This window comes from Capra hircus, chromosome 16 (assembly GCF_001704415.2).
Source record: "Capra hircus breed San Clemente chromosome 16, ASM170441v1, whole genome shotgun sequence".
Lineage (NCBI taxonomy): Eukaryota > Metazoa > Chordata > Mammalia > Artiodactyla > Bovidae > Capra > Capra hircus.
Window position 1 is genome coordinate 32334042 of NC_030823.1, and position 25177 is coordinate 32359218.

The window sequence follows — 25177 nt, forward strand, 5'->3', positions numbered from 1 at the left end:
TGAAAGGTGATGATGAGTATGAAAGCAGTAATGAAACACTGAATAAAAATAGTAGGTTAAAAACTGGCTATTGATCACTCTTGGTTTGTAACCAGTGATCCCATATAAAAACAGCTTTTAGTTTTATTGTTTTCATTTCAATACATATTCCTGGTCACAGTGAAGGATATATTAACTAACACTTGGAACTAGAAAAGTCATTTAATCCTGCAACAGACCTCATATACAAGATTTGGTTCTACTAAATAAATGTATACATTCTTTCCATTAGGGCTTCCCTCATAGCTCAGTTGGTTAAGAATCTGCCTGCAATGCAGGAGATCCTGGATTGATTCTGGGTCGGGAAGATCCCTTGGAGAAGGGATAGGCTACCCACTCCAGTATTCTTGGACTTCCCTTGTGGCTCAGCTGCTAAAGAATCTGCCTGCAATGAGGGAGACCTGGGTACGATCTCTGGGTTGGGAAGATCCCCTGGAGAAGGGAAAGGCTACCCACTCCAGTATTCTGGCCTGAAGAATTCCATGGACTGTATGGTTCACGGGGTTGCAAAGAGTCAGACGCGACTGAGCGACTTTCACTTTTCTTTCCATTAAAGCTTTGTCTTTAAATTATAAGACTCCTGTGCTAGTTTTCAAAATCCTAGATGATTCAGTACTCCTTGATTATACTCTATATAACCATTTAGTAAAGGCATATAACTGAATCCTCAATGAATGACCAACTACAATTAACTGATAGATCTTCACAGGTGACCATGTTAATATGGGATCTGCAGCTGCCATTTCTCTTAGTAGTTCCCAAGGTCATGGCTCCTTCTTTTCCCTGAGCACAACCCCTTTCTTGGTGGAAACAGCTGTAGGTCTTGGGGAGCTGGGGACTTAGACAACCCTCTTCCTTTTGCACCCTTGCTTTGAGGTATTCAAAATTCAAATAAAGGCTAATGCATCTTATTTCAGTTTTTGTTAAAAATGACCTAAAATGCAGTGACCTAGATGGGAAACCTATGTGCATGCTAAGTCACTTCAGTCGTGTCCGACTCTGCAACCCCATAGACTGTAGCCTGCCAGGCTCCTCTGTCAACGGGGAGTCTCCAGGCAAGAATACTGGAGTGGGTGCCATGCCCTCCTCCAGAGGATCTTCCGACCCAGGGATCAAATCTCCATCTCCTGAGGCTCTTGCATTGCAGGTGGATTCTTTACAACTGAGTCACTTCCTACCAGGGGAAGCCCTTTATATACATATATATATATACACACAGAAACTCTGGGAGATAGTGAAGGACAAGGAAGTCTGGTGTGCTGCAGTCCATGGGGTTGAAAAGAATCTGACACAACTTAGCGACTGAACAACAACAACAACAACAACAACAACAAATATATAGACACACATACATCCTTTATTCACATTCTTTTCGGGCAATCACAAAGTCTGTTCTCTATGTCTGCCAGTCTATTTCTGTTTCATAGATACGTTCATTTGTGTCGTTTTAGATTCCACATACAAGTGACATCATATGGTATTTGCCTTTTTTCTTAAAACTTATTATTTTGTATTGAGGTATAGCAAATTAACAATGTTGTAATAGTTCCAGGTGAACAGTGAAGGGACTCAACCATATATATACACATACCCATTCTCCCTCCAACTCCCTTCCCATCTAGGCTGCCACATAACACTGAGGAAAGTTCCGTCGAACACTGATATAATATTTATGAAATGTAATTGCTTCCACTTATTTAGCATGCAATATGCAAAATATAACACTAGATGGCAACAAATGTTAAGAAACTATAAGAACAAAGTAACCATTTCATAATGCAGTAATAAAGTAGTTGATTTTAAAATTAAAGTATATATGCTGTTTTGATTTTTACTCTCAAAAAACAAATTTCCTAATATGTTTTACTATATCTTGAAAATAATAACTATTATACTTGCACTGCATTTTGTAAACTGCTTAGAAATCAATCCTGGCATAAATACTAACTCAGTGAAAAATAGATTCACGATACACAATAGCCTTTCCAGTTCTTAACTACTGAAATATTATATCATAAAAATTATTTATAAAAATTCATACTAATATTTAAAGTTAATAGCTAACTTTATTTCAATTCAACAAACATTTATGGTACAATTAATATGTAAATAGCCATTGTGAAGAATACAGTGATAGATGTCACAGGCCTGGTTTTTAAGGTCTTTTCATGGAGAGAACTATGTACATAGCCACAAAAATTATACACAGCTCATTAGGAATACAGAAAAGGAAGAGATTAATTGAAACAAGAAGGGGTTGGAAAAAACTCTGGGGAAGACTGCCACCTGAGCTGACTCTCGTAGATTGAATAGGTAATTCACAGATGAATACATTGCAGAAAAGCACAACATGAGCAAATTCATGGAAAGAGTTGATATAGGTCACATTACAGAAACAGTACAAGCTATCTGAAACGTGTAGTAAAAGATGAGGCTAGAAAAGTTAGAGTGGGACCACATTGTGAAAGATCTGGAAGGTTATGCTAAGGATTTGTTTTTTATTCTACTGCAAGGGGAGAGCTGCCCAAAAAGGGAGATTTACAATTTAGGAAGACTTTGGCAGCAAAGTGAAAGATATACTGGGGAATCATGAACTCCTTATTGCCAAATTCAGACTTAAATTGAAGAAAGTAGGGAAAACCACTAGACCATTTAGTTCAGTTCAGTTCAGTTCAGGTCAGTCACTCAGTCGTGTCCGACTCTTTGCGACCCCATGAATCACAGCACGCCAGGCCTCCCTGTTTATCACCAACTCCCAGAGTTCACCCAAACTCATGTCCATCAAGTCAGTGATGCCATCCAGCCATCTCATCCTCTGCCGTCCCCTTCTCCTCCTGCCCCCAATCCTTCCCAGCATCAGAGTCTTTTCCAATGAGTCAACTCTTTGCATGAGGTAGCCAAAGTACTGGAGTTTCAGCTTTAGCATCAGTCCTTCCAAAGAAATCCCAGGGCTGATCTCCTTTAGAATGGACTGGTTGGATCTCCTTGCAGTCCAAGGGACTCTCAAGAGTCTTCTCCAACACCACAGTTCAAAAGCATCGATTCTTTGCTGCTCAGCTTTCTTCACAGTCCAACTCTCACATCCATACATGACCACTGGAAAAACCATAGCCTTGACTAGATGGATGTTTGTTGGCAAAGTAATGTCTCTGCTTTTCAATATGCTATCTAGGTTGGTCATAACTTTTCTTCCAAGGAGTAAGCGTCTTTTAATTTCATGGCTGCAGTCACCATCTGCAGTGATTTTGGAGCCCCCCAAAATAAAGTCTGATACTGTTCCTACTGTTTCCCCATCTATTTCCCATGAATTGATGGGACCAGATGCCATGATCTTCATTTTCTGAATGTTGAGCTTTAAGCTAATTTTTCCACTCTCCACTTTCACTTTCATCAGAGGCTTTTTAGTTCCTCTTCACTTTCTGCCATAAGGGTGATATCATCTGCATATCTATTTCTGCTTTATTGACTATGCCAAAGCCTTTGACTTTGTGGATCATAATCAACTGTGGAAAATTCTGAAAGAGATGGGAATACCAGACCACCTGACCTGCCTCTTGAGAAACTTATATGCAGGTCAGGAAGCACCAGTTAGAACTGGACATGGAACAACAGACTGGTTCCAAATAGAAAAAGGAGTATGTCAAGGCTGTATATTGTCACTCTGCTTATTTAACTTATATGCAGAGTACATCATGAGAAACGCTGGGCTGGAAGAAACACAAGCTGGAATCAAGATTGCCGGGAGAAATATCAATAACCTCAGATATGCAGATGATACCACCCTTATGGCAGAAAGTGAAGAGGGAACTAAAAAGCCTCTTGATAAAAGTGAAAGAGGAGAGTGAAAAAGTTGGCTTAAAGCTCAACATTCAGAAAATGAAGATCATGGCATCTGGTCCCATCACTTCATGGGAAATAGATGGGGAAACAGTGGGAACAGTATCAGACTTTATTTTTGGGGGCTCCAAAATCACTGAAGATGGTAATTGCAGCCATGAAATTAAAAGACGCTTACTCCTTGGAAGGAAAGTTATGACCAACCTAGATAGCATATTCAAAAGTAGAGACATTACTTTGCCAACAAAGGTCAGTCTGATCAAGGCTATGGTTTTCCAGTTGTCATGTATGGATGTGAAAGTTGGACTGTGAAGAAGGCTGAGCACCAAAGAATTGATGCTTTTGAACTGTGGTGTTGGAGAAGACTCTTGAGAGTCCCTTGGACTGCAAGGAGATCCAACCAGTCCATTCTAAAGGAGATCAGCCCTGGGATTTCTTTGGAAGGACTGATGCTAAAGCTGAAACCCCAGTACTTTGGCCACCTCATGCAAAGAGTTGATTCATTGGATAAGACTCTGATGCTGGGAGGGATTGGGGGCAGAAGGAGAAGGGGATGACAGAGGATGAGATGGCTGGATGGCATCACCAACTCGATGGACATGAGTTTGGGTGAACTCTGGGAGTTGGTGATGGACAGGGAGGCCTGGTGTGCTGGGATTCATGGGGTCGCAAAGAGTCGGACACGACTGAGAGACTGAGCTGAACTGAAAGAGACCTGAGGAAGGCTATTCCAAAAGGCCACAAAGGTTGCATAAGAGTATGTGAAGACTTGAACCAGGGCAAAGTTACACCAATGGAAGTTGCAGGGATAACTTAGGGTCTTTGAGGAGAAGGTGCAAGTTTGGTAATTGATTGGATGTTGAGAGTGACGAATGGGGAAGAGCCAAAGTATCTTAAAGGATCTAGGCCAGAACTGCTGGTAAGATGATAATACCATTATCTGAAAGAAGATAATATGGAAATTGTAGAAGGAAAAGGAGTGACAGACAGTAAGGAAGAGAGAATTAACATTTTGGTAGTGTGGAGTTTCAGATGCTAATGGCATATCATCCATATAAAGAGATCTAGCAGCAGCTACAAATGTAGGTCTGGGGCACAGCAGAGCTGTTAGAGCTAAAGACACAATGTAGAAGTGTTTAGTGAGAGGAAGACACAAAGGCCTGGAAATTAGGGCAACATGGGTGGAAGTCTAGTAAGAAAGATGCATTCTAAGCTTGTGGAAAACAAGTTAAAAGGCATGTGGAAGAGTAGAGAAGAGCAATGCAAAGATGACCCACAGAGTGAAATACCAAACTAATCACGGAGAAAATATAATGTTATACTAGGACAATTAATGGCTTCCTGAGTTGAGTCACATGAGGACTAAGATGTTCCACTGGGTTTAGTAAACAGGATGTGGCTGGTGACCATAAAGTGACCAATTCAGTAGAATGAAATCAGACTACAATTTGTTAAAAGCTTGACTGCAATGTGTTCAAAAGTGAATGGAAAGCTACAAAGGTAAAAACAATGGAGAAGGAAGGATGGAAGATATAAGAAAGATATGATAACAAATGGTTTAGGGTCCCCAAAACCTTGGGAGTAGGAGATATCAAGACCTTGGAGAGATTCATCTTGGAAAGTAAGAGGACCAGATAAGCAAGAAAAAAATGAGAAGACACATTTGAGAGATGCTAAGGTTTGAAGAGTCTCTTGTCTGTTGGTTGTGATCTCAGTATAGGAGGTCAGCTATGAAAGTCAGGTGCTAAGCTGGGAAAATGAAGAAAGTAGAAATTGTTTGTTAAGTCAACAAATAAATCTTTAATAAAAAAACTTGCAATTAGTAATTGATTGGAAGCCAGGTATAAAAGAGAGGATGACATCCAGGTTTCCAATTAGGACAAGGCAGTGGACAAAAGTGCCATTCAGTAGGTAAAGAACACAGCTATCTTGATGGAGTGAATATAATGAGTTTAGCTTGAAATTGTAAAATTCACATCTAAATGGAAAGGGAAGAGGGAGAGCCTGGAGATAATAGAGAAAATGAGGTATGCGAGGAGGTAGAAGAGAACACTGAATAGATTTAACTGAGATAGGGAAGAAGAGAAAAGGCTCTGGTCAGAGAGATCAGTTTTAGAGTTTGAGATTTCATGGACACTTCAGTTCCTGTGGGAGTTACAGCAGAACAGAAAAAAATCTTAGAGTTAAGGAAGACAAAGTGCGTTGGACAAAGATGTTGCATATGTTAACAGCATGAATGTTGAAACCTCTCAGAATGATGAAAAGAGAGAGTGGAGGATGCTATGAACTGAATGTTTGTGCTTTTCCAAAATTCATATGTTGAAACCTAACCCTAATATGATGGACTTAGATAGTGGGCCCCATGGGAGGTGATGAAAGGACTTTCTCTCATGAAAGCAGAGTCCTCATGAATGGGATTAGTGCCCTTAGAAAATAGATGCGAAAGAGTTCTCTTGCCCCTTCCACCATGTGAAGACACAGTGAGAAGACAGACAGTGAGCGCTGACCAAACACCGAACCTGCTGGTGCCACGATCTTGAACTTCCAGAACTGTGAGAAATAAATGTTGTTTTAGCCACCGTGTCTATGGTATTTTCGTTATGGCAGCCTGAAAAGACTTGGAGGTTAAAGCTGTTAAAAAGTGTCAAAGATCTTACAACTATTTTATAAATCCAAGTATAAAATGGATGATTTTTTTAAAAAATGTGTCAAATAGTGTCTTCTATACTGAGTCAATTAAAAAGAAAAACACCAATACAGTATACTAACACATATATATGGAATTTAGAAAGATGGCAATGATGACCCTGTATACAAGACAGCAAAAAAGATACAGATGTGTATAGCGGACTTTTGGACTCAGAGGGAGAGGGAGAGGGTGGGATGATTTGGGAGAAGGGCATTGAAACATGTATACTATCATGTAAGAATCGAATCGCCAGTCTATGTCCAATGCAGGATACAGCATGCTTGAGGTTGGTGCACAGGGATGACCCAGAGGGATATTGTGGGGAGGGAGGTGGGAGGGGGGTTCATGTTTGGGATCGCATGTACACCCGTGGTGGATTCATGTCAATGTATGGCAAAACCAATACAGTATTGTAAAGTAAAATAAAGTAAAAATAAAAAAAAAAAAGACACAGGAAAATGAAGAGACAGTAAGAAAATGTTTGCAAATCATATATGCAATAAAAGATTTGTATTAAAAAAAACAATAAAATTAGAGAGAGGAGAATCAATGGTGATTCAAAGAGAAGTGGTAACCTAATTTCAAAAGAAGTAAGCAGGACTTCCCAGTAGTTTAGTAGATAATACTCCACACTCCCAATACAGGGGGCCTGGGTTTGATCCCTGGCCAGGGAACTAAGATTCCCACATACTGCAATTAAGCCTGTCTGCTGCTACTACCAAGCCCACCCAGTCTAGAGCACACAGCACACACACCACCACTAGAGAAGACCATGAGCCACAGTAAAGAGTCTGTGTACCACAGCAAGCACAGGCAAAAGAAGTTATATATATACATATATATATATACATAGATATATATATATGAAGATATATATATATATAATAAAAGTAGAAAAAAACCTATTTTTTAAAAAAGAGGAATAAGGTGTAGGTGCATCTGGTCCCATCACTTCCTGGGAAATACATGGGGAAACAGCGGAAACAGTGTCAGACTTTAATTTTGGGGGACCCAAAATCACTGCAGATGGTGACTGCAGCCATGAGATTAAAAGACGCTTACAAGGCTATGGTTTTTCCAGTGGTCATGTATGGATGTGAGAGTTGGACTGTGAAGAAAGCTGAGCACTGAAGAATTGAAGCTTTTGAACTGCGGTGTTGGAGAAGACTCTTGAGAGTCCCTTGACCTGCAAGGAGATCCAACCAGTCCATTCTAAAGGAGATCAGCCCTGGGATTTCTTTGGAAGGAATGATGCTGAAGCTGAAGCTCCAGTACTTTGGCCACCTCATGCGAAGAGTTGACTCATTGGAAAAGACTCTGATGCTGGGAGGGATTGGGGGCAGAAGGAGAAGGGGATGACAGAGGATGAGATGGCTGGATGGCATCACTGACTCGATGGATGTGAGTCTGAGTGAACTCCAGGAGTTGGTGATGAACAGGGAGGCCTGGTGTGCTGCGATTCATGGGGTTGCAAAGAGTTGGACACGATTGAGTGACTGAACTGAATTGAACTGAACTCCTTGGAAGGAAAGTTATGACCAACCTAGACAGCATATTCAAAAGCAGAGACGTTACTTTGCCAACAAAGGTCCGTCTAGTCAAGGCTATGGTTTTTCCAGTGGTCATGTATGGATGTGAAAGTTGGACTGTGAAGAAAGCTGAGCACCAAAGAATTGATGCTTTTGAACTGTGGTGTTGGAAGACTCTTGAGAGTCCCTTGGACTGCAAGGAGATCCAACCGGTCCATTCTTAAGGAGATCACTCCTGGGTGTTCACTGGAAGGACTGATGCTGAAGCTGAAACTGCAATACTTTGGCCATCTCATGCGAAGAGTTGACTCATTGGAAGAGACTCTGATGCTGGGAGGGGTTGGGGGCAGGAGGAGAAGGGGACGACAGAGGATGAGATGGCTGGATGGCATTGCTGACTCGATGGACATGAGTTTAGGTGAACTCCGGGAGTTGGTGATTGACAGGGAGTCCTGGCGTGCTGCGATTCATGGGGTCGCAAAGAGTTGGACACGACTGAGCGACTGAACTGAACTGAACCATAACAGGGGCCTGGAAATGGCAATATGGAGTGATATGAATGCTAACCTCCTCCATCATAGCCAAATGAGATGAGATGAACAGCAAAGGGCTTCACTGGGGGTTTTGAGGGTGATAATACCAGCAAGGGGCAGCAAGAGTTCATTACAAATGAAGAAGTTAGAGTGTTTGAAGAAACAATAAAATATATTAGGGCATTTGGTCAGAATGAACATTACTTTCAAAAGGTACAGGGGCACTATGAAGGTCAAATGGTCTAGGAAGAGTTAAAGATGAACTGGACAGAGAAAAATGGATAAAGCAATGACTGAGGAGAAGTTTAATATGAAGTTGGTTAGCCCAATAAAATAGCGATGCTACTATATGGCTTAGACCAATGCCATCTAAGAGCATTTTTTGTGATAATGGAAATGTCCTATATTGCACTGACTAATATAGTAATCACCAGCTACATGTGGCTACTAGGTACTTCAAGTGTGGCTAGTGTGTCTACAGAAAACACACAGCAACTTGAATGGTTTAAGGAGTGGCCCCCAAAAGCAATGAATGAACAGTAACCTCCTACTATTCAAAGTACTTAGAACACTGCCTAATCACTGTGTTAACTATTACTGACATTATCATTACCATTAAATGTGTTTGACTTAAGCACACAAAGGATACCAATTCACAGCTAAAGATGCTGTTAAATACACATATATCATTATTGTGGTATATTTGAACGTTCTCAAAATTTCCCAGGGACAGAGAAAAAATATCTGTCTTCAGTCATATATGAACATACAAAAATGGGTCACTATGGGTGTTAATAGTTTCACTTAGCATTAAAAACTATCGGCAAATGAAAAGGTTAAGCATACAACTCTCTCAAAGTACCATATTACATCATACTGTTCTTTCAATAGTGATATAGCAAGAGAATTTGCAGAGGAATAAGAATTTTCCAAAGAGCAAATTTGTTTAATTTAGAAATTCAATACTAACAAATTGGTTTCCACTTTGTGTGTTTGGAAAAAAAGTTTAGTTATGGAGAATAACCAAATAAGTATTCAGAAAAGAAAAAAAAAAAGGAATTAAGGCATGCTTTCATTTTAATCTTATTAGACTTGCCTTGGTTTTTTCAAAACTGGCTTCTTCAGTCATTTTCACAGCTTGTTTCACCTGCTTATAAGCACTTGCTTCTCTTTGCTGCACCTCTGTCAAGCTGTTCCTCACGGAAACTAGTGCAGACATTAAGTCATCTCTTTCTCTGTCAGCACAAAAAGAACATTGAAAACAAGATATGATCAAATGGTCAAGTATTCATAAGTCAGGGAGGAAAAAGCATTGATACGTATTAGAAGAAGAGCCAGGGCGGGCCAGGCCAGCCCAGCCCAGCACATGTGCAAGCACACCCCAGAGAAAGACTCTCTGTCCTCACTTGGTGAGGGGCAGGCAGAACGGCCAGAGAGCAGGGAGCATTCATGGCAGGACTGCATCCGCGTGGGATAACAACCTACTGTGGAGAGGACTGGCACACTAGGGCTGCAGAGGAAAGCCCAGAAAAGAGGAAATTAAGTTAAAAAGCTAAGTGTAGGTGGCAGAAAAGGAGAAAAAACTGATAAAGTTGTGGAAGTGTGAAGGTCACTCAGTTGTGTCAGACTGTGACCCTATGGATGATACCATCCATGGAATTCTCCAGGCCAGAATACTGCAGTGGGTAGCCTATCCCCTCTCAAGTGGATCTTCCCCACTCAGGAATTGAACTGGGGTCTCCTGCATTGCAGGTGGATTCTCTACCAACTGAGCTGTCAGGGAAGGTGGGAATCGTACCTCAAAGTAGAAGTAACCATGGTAAGAAGGGACTACTGAGGTTTTGTTTGCACTATTGGCTCTCTGCTCTACTAGAACGAACTTGTTTTTTTTTCTTTTCGTCTTCCTTCACAACCCTCTTTTTGATACTTCTTGGCTTCCCTGGTGGCTCAGATGGTAAAGCGTTTGCCTGCAATTCAGGAGACTCGGGTCTGATCCCTGGGTCAGGAAGATTCCCTGGAAAAGGAAATAGCAACCCACTCCAGTATTCTTGCCTGGAAAATCCCATGGTCAGAGGAGCCTGGTAGGTTCAGCCCACGGATTCTCAGAGTCGGACATGACTAAGCGGCTTCACTTACAAATGAAAAACTTTCACCTACTTGTGAAAGTATTTCTTCTTTCAATGCGTAGTACTGTTGGATTACTCAAATGCCTTGATTACACATAATATTCGTTATTTTACAAAATCTTACCCCCCTAGGTTTGATCATTGCCTAGCTCTATCCCCTTCTCAGCAATTCTCATAAAGCTAAGCTATTTCTTGGGGACAGAACTGAACTGAATACCAAAATGCTTTGGCATGTAAAACAGCACCAAGGTTCCAATCTCATGGATTAATTTAAGCAAATTCCACATAAAAGATTTCAGGATATCTGGAACTCATCCACTAGATAAAAATGATCAATAGATCCCCCCAAAAGTGAGGTGGGAAACTTTCTATTAACACAAAACAAACAAAAAAAGTAAGTTGGACTGTTACTTATGCTATTCCATACTTTGTTAAAGAGCTCAAGTTTTAAACTGTGATTTCAAATTCAGTTGAAGTAACTGCTGTAGCTTCCTTTTCACTGCCAAGTTCTGAACTATTGCTAGTCAACTGTGTAAACTATTAATAAAGAGTAAATTTTAAGGAGTCCTAACTTAAAAGATTAAATCTCTGAGTTTGAATTACTTTCAAAATTGACCAATGTCTTGATTAAAAAATTTGCTTAAAAATAAAGTAATTTAAACTATTTGTGGCATTTGGAAAACAGTCATATTTTAAAAAATATGTAATACTGAACAAAGTTACATTATTAACAGTTTCATAAAAGCTCTTTTTGTTAAAAAAAGGATAAATTGCTGCAAGTATCATAAAATTTGTGGGAGCATAGTGATCTTCATTTTAGAATTTCCTGATTCACTTATTTTCAATTGAGAAAAATAATTTTTTTGTCTAAAGGAAATGAAAAAGGAGTGAATTATTTTGATCAAATATAATCAAACACAATAATTATGTGAAAACGTGGAAGAAACAAAGCAAGATTATTCTGGTTGAGTAAAAAATAATAAGTAAAATACAAACAAATCAAATTCATATTTATTTGCATTTCAGAAAAGGCTCTAACATAAAAGGGACTATTCATTGAGAATATGCAACCCAACTAGAACCTATGTTTCCAAGTAGAAAATAAAAATTCACTCTTAAGGATAACAGGTCAACATCATATAGTTACCTTTCCTAAAGTTCTAGACCTACTAAGAAACCAAAGTCTCTATTCAATGATACTCTTACCTGTTCCTAATACTATACCACCATCAAACCTGAAGTTACAAATAAAAAGATTAACAAAAGACCTCAGAATATATATTAACAAACAGGCCACAATAGGATCAAGTTTCTAACAAATTTGCTTCTTACAGGAGACTTAATATATTTAAACCATTTCTAGTATATCCTCTTGCTAAGAGTAGTCTGTCACACAGTACATACTCAATGAAACAAATGACAAAAGAACAAATGAATGAATAATGACTTTGCTACAGTTCTAATATTTTACAATTAAAAATTTTATAGTTCCCCCACCAGGGATCGAACCCACGTCCCCTTTGGGGAAGCGTAGAGTCTTAACCACAGGACTACAAGGGAAGTCTCCTATGTCTAAATTTAAAAAGTCACTAGACTATTTAGAGAGCTTCCCTGGTGGCTCAGATGGTAAAGCGTCTGCCTACAATGTGGGAGACTCGGGTTCAATCCCTGGGTTGGGAAGATCTCCTGGAGAAGGAAATGGCAACCCACTCCAGTATTCTTGCCTGGAGAATCCCATGGACAGAGGCACCTGAAGGGCTGCACTCCATGGGGTCACAAACAGTCAGACATGACTGAGCAACTAACACACACACACACACACACACACTGATGTTTTGTTAAGGTCACCATTCAACAGTGAATCTGTAAAAGAATTGTACTAAAAATTCATGCAACCACTGGACTGACACATTCCAATTTTCTGTAAAAGAAATGTAATATATGCTTCAAGATGGCCCTCAGACCATCTGAAAAGTTCAGGAGAGATACTTAAATTACACATATGCTTACAGGTGCCACTAGCAATTTTGGCAATTTAGGACTATCTAAATTTGGCAACTTAGGGCTTCCCTGGTGGCTCAGATGGTAAAGAATCTGCCTGCAATGTGGAGACCTGGGTTCAATCCCTGGATCTGGAAGATTCCCCTGGAGAAGGGAATGCCTACCTGCTCACAGTATTCTTGCCTGGATAATTCCATGGATGGAGGAGCCTGGCATGCTATATAGTCCATGGGGTTGCAAAAGATGGGACATGACTGAGAGACTAACACACAGGACCATCTACTCAGTCACTGCATTTTTTATTTGTTTTGTTTCAACTTAGCCAGCCCACATATCAAATAGCAAGCACTTGAAAAAACAACTCTGGGTATATTAGCCCTGTCCTCAATATAAGGCTTCCCATGGGGCTCACTAGGTAAAGAATCTGCCTGTAACATACAAGATGCAGGAGAGGAAGATTTGATCCCTGGGGTGGGAAGATCCCCTGGAGAAGAGCATGGCAACTAAATCCAGTATTCTTGCCTGGAGAATTCCATGGACAGAGAAGACTAGCAGGCTACAGTCCATGGGGTTGCAAAGAGCTGGACCTGACTGAAGTGAATGAACATGCGTACAACATAAGGCCCTGCTTCCTGTCCCATTTCTATATGTCTATATTTCTATATCCTGGCTGACATTTTCTTGAGTTTTTTTCTCCTCTACTTCAACCCCATGCTACTACTCATTATCTGTCCTTCAGAAATGGTCAATTCTGGCTACCCAGATTAACTACTCAGTCAGCTGCAGTGCAGCTCCCAGTCCACAGTGCCAGCCCAAAGCCAGGCCTGAGCAAGCGTCTTACAATGGGAAGTCGTACAAACTCACATGATACATCAACGTGAGAGTGAGAGGGCCATCTCCCGTGGCAAAAGTTCTTTAACTGCTTAAAAACACCATGGATGTTTTGATGAGTGTGATCAAGGAGTTTTTCAAACAAAGCAAGCAATACAGCATTAATCCTGCAACATGCCACGATGCAGATGATAGAGCAGCTGAGGCAGAAAATGAAGTCAGAAGCAGGGGTGTCAGTTCTAGGATGAACTAACAATCATGTAGTATTTAAGGAAACTAGTATTTAAGGAACCTAGAGCAACAATCAGAGCAAAAAGGACTGAGAAAGTCTCTGAATAATCTTGGCCAATGTTTATAATAAGGAAAAGAGACAAGTTGCTCTGATATATACATGAGCTTCATCTTGAAATATGGCGTACTCCATATTTAATTCCTTCAATTCCTAAGCTATTCCACAGTTATTAGCAGTTTTAAGATTTATTAAACATCACTGTTTTTAAAAGAAAGTCTAGAAGGCTGACTACAACATTTCCTTGTTCCTCATTTCTGGGAAGTTCCCACTACAGTCTTTCTTTTTCTTTTGGTTTTCTGTGTATGTGTGTAAGAGAGATAATGAATTCTCTTTTATTCTTAAGCAGTTAGTCTTAGTTTTTTAATTTTCTTTTTTAAAAACTGAAATATAGTTGCAAAGCAAGCTATACAGAAGGTTGCCAATCACCCATTCCCAAATCACAAGCTGGACTGAAGTCCCAGGATCAGTACAGTAGTAATCATTTCTGAAAAATACACTGAGGTTCCTTCAAGGCACTGTGAGCTACAGACAGGAATTTAATACAAAGCAGTTCCATCTTGATTCCCATTTGTAAATACTTTGATCATTAAGAAAGAAAGGTTATTGTTGCTCTTACCTACTTCATGACATACTGAGGACTAAGTGAAAGGCAGAAATTAAGAAATACTATAAGGACTTCAAGCTATCTTTTAAAATATATCCAATGAACTCAAAAGCTGTTAAATTTTCTCTCCAAAAAGTTTCAAGGGTCCTAATAAAACACTGCAAACACGGGCAGTCTGGTCTTCAAGTTGTGCCTGATCCTCTCCTTTTCAGCTATCCAATGTTGTATCATGGGGGCCTCCCTGGTGTCTCAGATAGTAAAGAATCTGCCTGCAATGGGTTTGATTCCTGGGTTTGGAAAATCCCCTGGAGAAGGGAATGGCAATACACTCCAGTATTCTTGCCTGGAAAACTTCATGGACAGAGAAGCCTGGTGGGCTACAGTCCATGGGGTCACAAAGAGTCGGACACGACTGAGCAACTAACATTTTCACTACTTTCACTAGTGTTGTGTCATATATATCATATATATGATATATATATCATATATTACATATATATATATCATATATTACAAGCTAAAAAATCAACAAAGTAGCTTGAAATTGGTACCACAATACTACATTTTTCAATAGAGACCAAGACACACTTTTAATTTATCATATTTGGGATACAACTTCAAGAATTTCACACTAGAGTCATGCAGGAAATCTACAGTACAGTTCATTGAGGGTTCAGGCTTCTTAATTATGCTTAAAACTAGAAATCAAACCTGAAAAGTTTTGGCCACTCTTCAAAGTCAGCATAACATTCAATATTTAGCTTTCTGCATTAGTAAATTGAAAGAAACTAAACACCAGCTTAGGCCATGGGAATAATACAGACAATGATTTTCACTGACAGTAAAAGTAGAAACCTTCCACAGTATACTGTTATTAAAGTAGAATATGAGTCAATGACATGCTGACAAAGCTGAAAACTGAACTGAAAAGGTTGACATTTATTCTAAGAGACTAAGAGCTGAAATATAGGACAGAGACAAAGGAATATGTAACTGGGCAAGAATCTAATTTCTAAATGACTGCCAGGCTTGGAATCAATGTAAACATTGTAGCTTCCTTTTAAGACATTTTACTTATAACCCAGAAGGATAATATGAAATCAGTATAATAGGAAAAAGAAACACTGCTTTTTATTTGCTGACTGGTTTTGCCTGACTAGTTTATCTTGGAATATCCTCTTCATCTGCATGACTTTGAATATGCTTTTTCCATTTTAAAATTAATCTTTCATTACATTCTTCTCATAATAAATTAATTACCAATATGGTTAAAATTGGTAATTAAAATTTCAATGTATTAAAAAGCAGAGACATCACTTTGCCAACAAAGTCCATATAGTAAAGCTATGGCTTTTCCAGGAGTTATGTACAGATGTGAGAGCTGGACCATAAAGAAGGCTGAGTGCCAAAGAATTGATGCTTCGAATTGTGGTGCTAGGGAATACTCTTAAGAGTCTCTTGGACTGCAAAGAGATCAAACCAGTCAATCCTAAAGGAAATCAATCCTGATATTCATTGGAAGGACTGACGCTGAAGCTCCAAAAATTTGGCCACCTGATGTGGAGAGCTGACTCAGTGGAAAAGACCGTGATGCTGGGAAAGACTGAGTGCAGGAGGAGAAGAGGGCAGCAGAGGACGAGATGGTTAGAAAGCATTACAGACTCAATGGGCAGGAATCTGAGCACACTGTGGGAGATAGTGAAGGACGGGAGAGCCTGGCGTGCTGCAGTCCATGGGGTCACAAAGAGTCAGACACAACTTAGCAACTGAACAACAACAGTGGTTAGAGACTGCTTAACAAACACTGTCAGTTTCAATGCCTTCTTCTACTTCTCCAGTGGTACACTGTTAAATATTGTGATTATTCTTTTGCATCTTTTTCTATGCACATGTATTCACCTGGTTGTGAGTGAGCCTCTAAAAAAATACAAATAGTTTCCTGCCGGGTATGTCTTTCTCATCTTTTTTCATTTTTTTCTTCAATAACATATTTTAGAGCTTAGTTGAACATCAGTACGTACAGATCTACTTCATTCTTTTTTTCTTTTTTGTACATAAAATTTCATACTTTATCTAAACTGAAGTCCCCTTATTCTTCTTTGAGGGATATTTAGGTTGTTTACATCTAAAAGGAAAACCTATCCTTTTCTTCTATAGTTTCTATACTCACAATACTTCTGCTACCACATTTGTAGATTTTCCACACATAGCAATTCTCTAATTCTGAGTGGCTACTAACTCCATTCAGATACTAACTGCCTGGAATTGACAAACCCTGCAGGTTACGGCTCAGTCCCACAAAACAATCTCAACTTTAGGTTCCAATTGTAAGTCCCCAGGTACCTTGTATCTCTTCTGACCAAAAACCATGGATTTCCATGATCCTTTCCAGTACAAAATAATTTACTAGAACAGCTCACAGAACTCAGGAAAGTATTTTCCTTAAATATTGCTCACTTATTATAAAAAATTCAACTCATGAACAGATAAATAGAAGAGATCACTAGACAAAGGTATGTGGGAAGGTGTGTGGAGCTTCCATATCCTGTCTGGTGTCACATTCTAGTACTCAATGTGTTGACCAATCCAGAAGCTCCCTGAACTCCACTGTTTAGAGTTTGTATAGAAGTTCCATAGGCATGATTGATTAAATCATTGGCCACTGATGCCTGGACTTCATCTCCAGCTCTTTCCCTTCCTAAAGGTTGGGAAGTAGAGACTGAAAATTCCAGTCTTCTAATTACATGGATGGTTTCCGTGGCAACCAGCATTCTCATCCTTAGTTAAAAGTCATCTACTTTATATAAACTCATGGGCTTAACAATAACAACCTATTGCAGAAGCAGAGGACAAAACACAAATGTTAGTACAAAATACATACTTATTGCTTTTACCACTTAGAAAAATACAGAAGTTTCAGGAGTTCTATGCAAAGAATGGGAAATGAAGACAAAAATATGTATTTCTTATCAAATGACAGTATTTTGTTTTTACAAAAAAACACAACAGCATTACAAATAATGCTGCAAATAGAGTTTCCTACAAATGCCCTATTATTATATACATACATTTTCTAGTGTAGATTTTGAAACATGTAATATACAATTTAAATATTAATGAACAGTACTAAATCACCCTCAAAAGCAGTGTCAATCTGTAGTTCTACTAGCAGTGTATGAAAATACAGACTTATTCATAGCCTCATCAATTCTTGAGACCACTAGTCTTTTTAAAATTTTCACCAGTTTGATAGTTGGCATTTTTAAACTGGTATTTTTAAACTTGTATTTTCAGTATTTGAATGAGGCTTTGTTGGTGACTCAGCAGTAAAGAATTCACGTGTAATACAGGAGATGCAGGTTTGATCCCTGTGTCAGGAAGATCCTCTGGAGAAGGAGATGGCAACAGATTCTAGTATTCTTGCCTGAAAAATCCCATGGACAGAGGAGCCTGGTGGATTTTAGTCCATGGGGTTGCAAAAGTTGGACACAACTTAGTGACCACCATTTTCTTAAATAATAACACCACCACCATTTTCTTGAATAATAACAGAATGAATAGCTTAAATGGCAAAACGACAACAAATAACAAATGTTGGCAAAGATGGAAGAAAAGGCAACTCTAGAGCACTGTTGGGGGAAATGTAAATTAGTAAGCTGTTAGGTAAAACAGTATGAAAGTTCCTCGAAAAATTAAAAGTATCAAAAGAACTACCATACAATCCAGAAAATCCACTTCTGGGTAGTTTTCAGAAGAAAACAGAAACAGAAATCCAGAAGGATGTAGACGCCCCTATGTTCACTGCAGCCTTATTTCGAATAGCCATTATACAGAAGCAACATACATGTCCATCAAAGAACGGATTTAAGAGGATGAGGTATATGTGTATAAATACACATGCATAAACAATGAAATATCACTCAGCAATACAATGGCTGAATGAAATGAAATGAAATCTTGCCATATGCAACAATATGGATGGACTTAGAAGGTATTATGCTAAGTAAAATAAGTCAGACAATAAAATATGATTTCATTTATGTTTGGAGAATCTGAATAACAAAACAAATGAACTAATGTAACTGAACAGAAACAGAATCAGATACAAACAAGGGGTTGCTAGAGGGGAGGGTTTTGGGAAGATGAGTAAAATAGGTAAATGAGATTAAGATTATTTATTTTGTAACTTAAAACAAGTCAAAAGGATGAAATGTACAGCGTTGGAAATACAGTTAATAATACTGTAATAATTTTACATGGTGACAGGTATAACTAGACTTATTGTGGTGATCATTTTGTAATGTATAGAATTATCAAATCACTATGTTGTACACCTGGGACTAACATGGTATTGTGGGTCAATTACACTTCAGTAAAAAAAAAATGAATGAACACTTAACTTGTGCATTATCATCCTCTTTTATTGCTTACCAATTCCTAACCTATACCTACTTTGCAACTGGGAAGTTTCTCTTTTCTGTTTCTTTTCAAAGAAATTATTTATACATTGTACCAAAATTTTATTTTTATAAAATATAAATATTTTCCTATCTTTTAGTTTAGTTTGCAATATTGTATCATAAGTAAGTTTTTGTGTTAGTGGAGTCAAATGTAACATTTTATTTCCCTTTTGGCTTACTTTCCTCATCATGCTCAGAACTTTAATTAGTCCAAGTCCATAAAGAGGTTTTTCTATATTTTCTCCTAATACTTTTGTAGTCTAGAAATCATATCTAGGTCTTTAAATCATCTTGAATTTACTTTTGTGAAGTATGATTCCATTCTTTTTTCAAATATAAACAAGCAAATTTTTAACTTCTCTGAGTCTCAGTTTCCTTAGTTGTAGAATGATGGCAATCTACTTACCTCATCAATGTTTCACTAAGATTAAAAGACATTATGTTTTAAATTTCCTGGTACAATCCTTGGTATATTAGAAATGTTTTTACACATCAGTTGTATCTGAAAATATATTTAACATACATTTAATAAATTGTCACTATATGAAATACTAGTGTGCGTGCTCAGTTGCGTCCGATCCTTTGCAACCCCATGGACTGTAGCCTGCCAGGCTCCTTTGTCCATGGAATTTTCCAAGCAAGAATACTGGAGTGGGTTGCCATTTCCTTCTCTAGGGGATCTTTCTGACCCAACCTGCATCTCCTGCATTGGCAGGTGGATTCTTTATCACTAAGCCACCTGGGAAGCCGATATGTAATAAATAGGAATAAGTTAATACTATATTTAATAATTAATATAATATTTAAGAAAAAGCAAGGCCATAAGTGCAGATCATGAAAAGTACCAGTGGAGAAATTTAGTTTTTATATAACAACAATAAATTAGTCACATGTAGAAACCACGGTTGTGGGACATTTTTACTACTTCCAAGCATAGGAGGTACAGATGGGTTTTAATATTTATAGAGCATTTATAATATCTCAGGAAAGGTTTGAAGCAATATATAGGTATGCATTCGATGTTCCCTCAAAAATAATACTATTAGGCACTTTTACCTCCATTTTCAAGTGGGGGAATTGAGGCATTAGAGGATTGAACCCAGGTCTCCTGCATTGCAGGTGGTCTCCTGTACTACAGGCAGATTCTTTACCAACTGAGCCACCAGGAAAGCCCTAAATAAAGTAAGCTGTTAGTAGAGCCAAAGTACGGATCCAGGCAGTTTGACTCAAAAGCTAACACTCAAGTCACAAGGCTAAGCTGCATCCATAATATTCCAAGAGGTGGTATTAAATATCATTCACCAAAACAAAGGAAGACTTCAAACTCAGGGAAGTAAATTCTTTCATCCAAAGGTCAAAACTGACTTTAATGACCAAGTCTTTTCATTCTCGACACCAGTTCCAATTAGAGGATCTCTGATGTTAACAAAGTTATGACCAACCTAGACAACGTATTAAAAAGCAGAGACATTACTTTGCCAACAAAGGTCTGTCTAGTCAAGGCTATGGTTTTTCCAGTAGTCATGTATGGATGTGAGAGTTGGACTATTAAGAAAGCTGAGCTCCGAAGAATTGATGCTTTTGAACTGTGGTGATGGAAAAGACTCTTGAGAATCCCTCGGACTGCAAGGAGATCCAACTAGTGCATCCTAAGGGAAATCAGTCCAGAATATTCATTGGAAGGACTGATGCTGAAGCTGAAACTCCAATACTTTGGCCACCTGATGCAAAGAATTGACTCATTTGAAAAGACCCTGATGCTGGGAAAGATTGAAGGTGGGAGGAGGAGGGGATGACAGAGGATGAGATGGTTGGATGGTATCACCAATTCAATGGACATGAGTTTGAGCAAACTCTGGGAGCTGATGATGAACAGAGAGGCCTGGTGTGCTGCAGTCCATGGGATCACAAAGAGTCAGACACGACTGAGCGACTGAACTGAACTGATATTAACAATAAACGCCCATATAAACAGCAATTTACTGAGTGTCTGCTACAGCCCAGGTACTCTTCTAGAAGTCAGGGATATAGAAATAAAACACAGTTGCTACCTGCAAGTATACACAATATATTATAAAGTTACAGAAGAAGGAGGCTAAGTCAATTGAGGACAAAATGGGGTAAGGCTGGTGAGAGAATACTTCTATGAGGAAGTGATGTTTGGGCTATTTAAATGAACCCAAGAAGACAGAAAAAGGTGACCCTGAGCACAGAAAAAAGCAGAGGGCATGTGAGAGAGAATACCCACTATAAATCATCACTGGATACTGTATTAAATAATAATCCTGAACTTCTACAGAATAAAATTTTCATAGGAAAAGGCTTCCTCTGGAATTGTGAGAACAAAACAAAAAAGATGTACCCAGAAAACTGTAATATTTCAGCCTAGATGAAAACTTTGGCTCCATAAAAACTCACTTGTAATGTGTCCCTGATCAATCCTCAAATATTAACGAATGGGATACAGTGGACCCTTCTTCCAGTGTACTCATAATATTCTTCACGACAAGCACATATTAAAGACTTGAAAAAAAAAAAAAAAGCTCACTTTATACTACAGCAGGGAAATCTGAAATCGGCCAAAATCAAGAGAATTCCTCTCAAACTCAGTGCTGTTATGAGTAGTGCTGGATCTTCAATTACAGAGTCATAGAAATGAACAGAATTATAAAGGCTATCTACTTCAATCCTCTCATTTAAAGATGGGACTGAAACCAACAAAGATAAAATTATTTGTCTAAAATGACTAGATTATACACAGTTGGCAGAACCTACATATTCTCTCTTTATATAGCTACAATGAAGGGACCTTAGAAAATTCATTTTATTTGAAGCTTAACATTAATCACATGTGATTTAGCATGGAGATAAAAAAAACTATAATGCCCATTTAAAGATGTGGGTTTCCATGTTACCAACAACCCCACATACAGAAGAAGCATACTTACTTAGTCAGTCTTTCAATGGTTTGTACGTGAACGTTATTATGGGTTTGGGAAAGAACAGCTTCATGCTGAGCACATTTCAAACAAAGACCACCAACACGGTTAGAAATATTAGCAGCAAGAAGAGACTCTTTATGCTTTAGTCGCTCTTTAAGATCTTCACAGTTTTTCTGATATTCAGCTAAGTCTTTCCTAAAAAGAAGGGAAAAAAGCTTTAGCAAGTGGACATAGCAGGGGAAGAAGTTAGCATAAACTGAAAAAGCAGCACTGACATATACATACTATGATGGCAAGAGTACTGGAGTGGGTTACCATTTCCTTCTCCAGGGGATCTTCCCGACCCAGGGATTGAACCCGGGTCTCCCTCACTGGAGGCAGACACTTTAACCTCTGAGCCAGCAGGGAAGCCCGACATATATATACTATCATGTGTAAAATAGAAAATAGATAGATAGTGGAAAGCTGCTATCTAACACAGGGAGCCCAACCTAGAGCTCTGTGACAACCTAGAGGGGTGGGATTGGGGACGGGGAGACTCAAGAGGAAGGAAGGGGAGACTCGATGTGAATGATTCACATTGTTGTGAGGCAGAAACCAGTATAACATAGTAAAGCAATTATCATCTGATTAAAATTTCTTAAAAATGTCCCGGTAAAAGTATACTACTTGTAAATGTATCATCACAGTGATAACTACTATCATTTACTGGTGTTTACCTTATTTAGGTGCTTTTTATACAATACCTTACTAATTCTTACCACAACCCAGAGATGTAGATGTGATTATCCGAATTGACCCTTTGAATAAAGTGAGACTTGAAAATATTAAAGTTGTTTTAAGATTTTAACACAGACTAGTATGCCTCCGATACTGGCTCTCTTTTCAAGGGATCCCATCTCTTCCCAAAAATAAAACTCCAAATGCAAATCCTAAATAGTTTTTCTCAATAAAGGGATAACACAATATCCTTAAATTGAGGGAAATATCCTATTTCAAGTGTTAACTCTTTAAAATTTATAAAGAGAACCTTAAAAGATTGCAAAAAGGATATGGATTTTATGCATGAGTAATTTATTACTGCCCATTTTTCTTCAGTAAAAAAAATCAACTAACCACAAAGTTCTACAAAGGACTGAGAGTGGGCTACAGAAAGAAGTCAGAATTCGACAGACATAAGATTTCACAAGTAGCAGCTATTGGCTGGAAATATACAGCTTGATAATGAAAGGGCAGAGGAATTGTGTGTTTGTGTTCTTTGTTTGTTTGTTTTAATGGGTTAGTTCCTGGATAAGGTTTTTCTCTATGTTGATCTGTTAAGGATTAAATGACCAGTATATGGATTGTATTTTCCTTCCCCTTACCTAAAATGCTTTGGTAAAGTCAACTTAGGTAACTGAGCTTCCTTGCACACATATCCCTTTCATATTGTTTTTTTTTTTTTAAAGTCCTAACTTAAAGAAATTGTTCTTAAATTCTTAAGACTGCAGAAGGTAGGCACTTTATCTCTGGCTCAGACTACTCTCTATAGATAAATTCAGGGATCTATAGCCATCCTAATTTGTTCCCTGTCACAAAGGAGAAGCCAACAGTCAAGATATCTGGCTGTTACACACTTCGTCGACTCTTGGGATTTGGGGGGCTTCAGACAGCCTGGAAGAGGTGGAAAGATCTACGGGCCATCTAAAGGTTAAAAAAAAAAAAAAAAGCAAATCTAATGACACTCTGAAGCAGAAAAAAAGGAGCTGTTTATATCTTTTTCCCAAGATAATATCTACAACATAATGTTTCCTTTTAAGTATCATGTAGAAAAAGTCTGATGGTTGGATGGCATCATCAACTCAATGGACATGAGTCAGAGCCAACTGTGGGACATGGTGAAGGAGAGAGAAGCCTGGCACACTGCAGTCCAAGGGGTCACCAAGAGCTGGACACGACTTAGTGACTGAACAACAACACAGTCTGACTTTCGAAAGCTTTATAAAAAGAACTTCAGAAGTATATTCCAAAGTCAGAGTCTCCACTACTATTTCTGTCAGCTTCAAAATCAAAACACTCAAGTAGATTCAGTTACATGAAAATGCAAACAGAAAATTTTAAAAATAGGTAACATAAAACTAGAGTTTCCAAGAGCAGTGATTTTATTTCTTTCTTTAAGAAAATGTTTCTTTAAATAATCTTAAATTATGCTTAAAAAAAATGAAGAAACAGAAGAATGCAGGGAACAAAGTCTGGTCCATTGCAAGGTGATATTTTAGTACAATGCAAGACTGCAGAGTTGAATTGTGAATGGAACAAAATAAGTCATATTCCCATAAAATAGTGAGCTAGAAATATATCACTAAATACTGAAGAACCAAAACACAATAGAAATCAAACTATAGCAAAGCAAGAAAGCAAAAAATAGACCATTTTATAAAAGTTTAGGTTTCTTCATGAAAAATCAAGTCTCTACAGAAATTCTCAACCTTATAAGGCATGAAAGGCCTAAGAATATATTAAAATAAATGAATAACTACATTTGTAGCAAAAAGCCATGAGTTCTGGTTCTCGGTAGTACTTTAGTTACAGCTCTAGACAATATATGGCCTGAAAAATTTAATGTTAAATTTTATTTCAAAAATAAAATTTATTTCAGAAATAAAATTTACTAAAATAAAATTAGAAAAATATTTTAAACGTTATTTCATTAGAAAAGATTTCATTACCACTATTTCAATTAAACCTTAACTTAAAAAATTAATTCCTGTATCTTTTCCTACTCATAATATAGAACAAATCACTAATGGTTAATCTATAATATATAGGCTCTATTGGGATTTTTGAAAACATATCAAAAAGTACATGAAAATTTGTATATACTCAAATCTGCCAAGGATATAAAAACTCAAACTATTATACTACTGTTGCAATTTTAAAATTAGATGAAGACCTCCTACAGAAGAAAAAAAAATACTTGCTTGTAATTTGAAAATTACAGTGCTTTATTTATATTATTTTATTTTAAAAGCATAATTTCTATAAGATGAGCTACTAATTCCTTTTTCTATATGAAAACATAATATTTTACAACTGATGAAGGGATAAATTTTATAATTTAGCTCACATTTCTTTGAAACAGGATTTGAAAAAGGACCTCACAAATCCCTTTAGCCTTCACGAATCTGAGGAAATTTCATGTAGTGTATATAAAATAATATCAAGCAGTTTCTATATTGACTAAAACTGAAATTTCAGGAAACATTCAAACATATTTTTAAGATCATTATGATTTTGCCAATGACTTTAAGTAGA

The 25177-nt window shown here is 38.0% G+C and overlaps 1 protein-coding gene across 7 annotated transcripts in view; it reads right to left on the reverse strand.

Annotated features, from left to right (window-relative positions):
- The window catches only part of SDCCAG8 (serologically defined colon cancer antigen 8), a 243569-nt gene that overhangs the window by 175698 nt on the left and 42694 nt on the right, over nt 1-25177 (reverse strand). For all 7 annotated transcript variants that reach the window (XM_018060258.1, XM_013970102.2, XM_005690561.3 and 4 more), the window contains exons 8-9: nt 21890-22078; nt 9724-9862 (exon numbers count right to left, since the gene is read on the reverse strand). In XM_018060258.1, coding sequence (XP_017915747.1) covers nt 9724-9862; nt 21890-22078 — 328 coding nt within the window. The remainder of the gene's footprint in view (nt 1-9723; nt 9863-21889; nt 22079-25177) is intronic.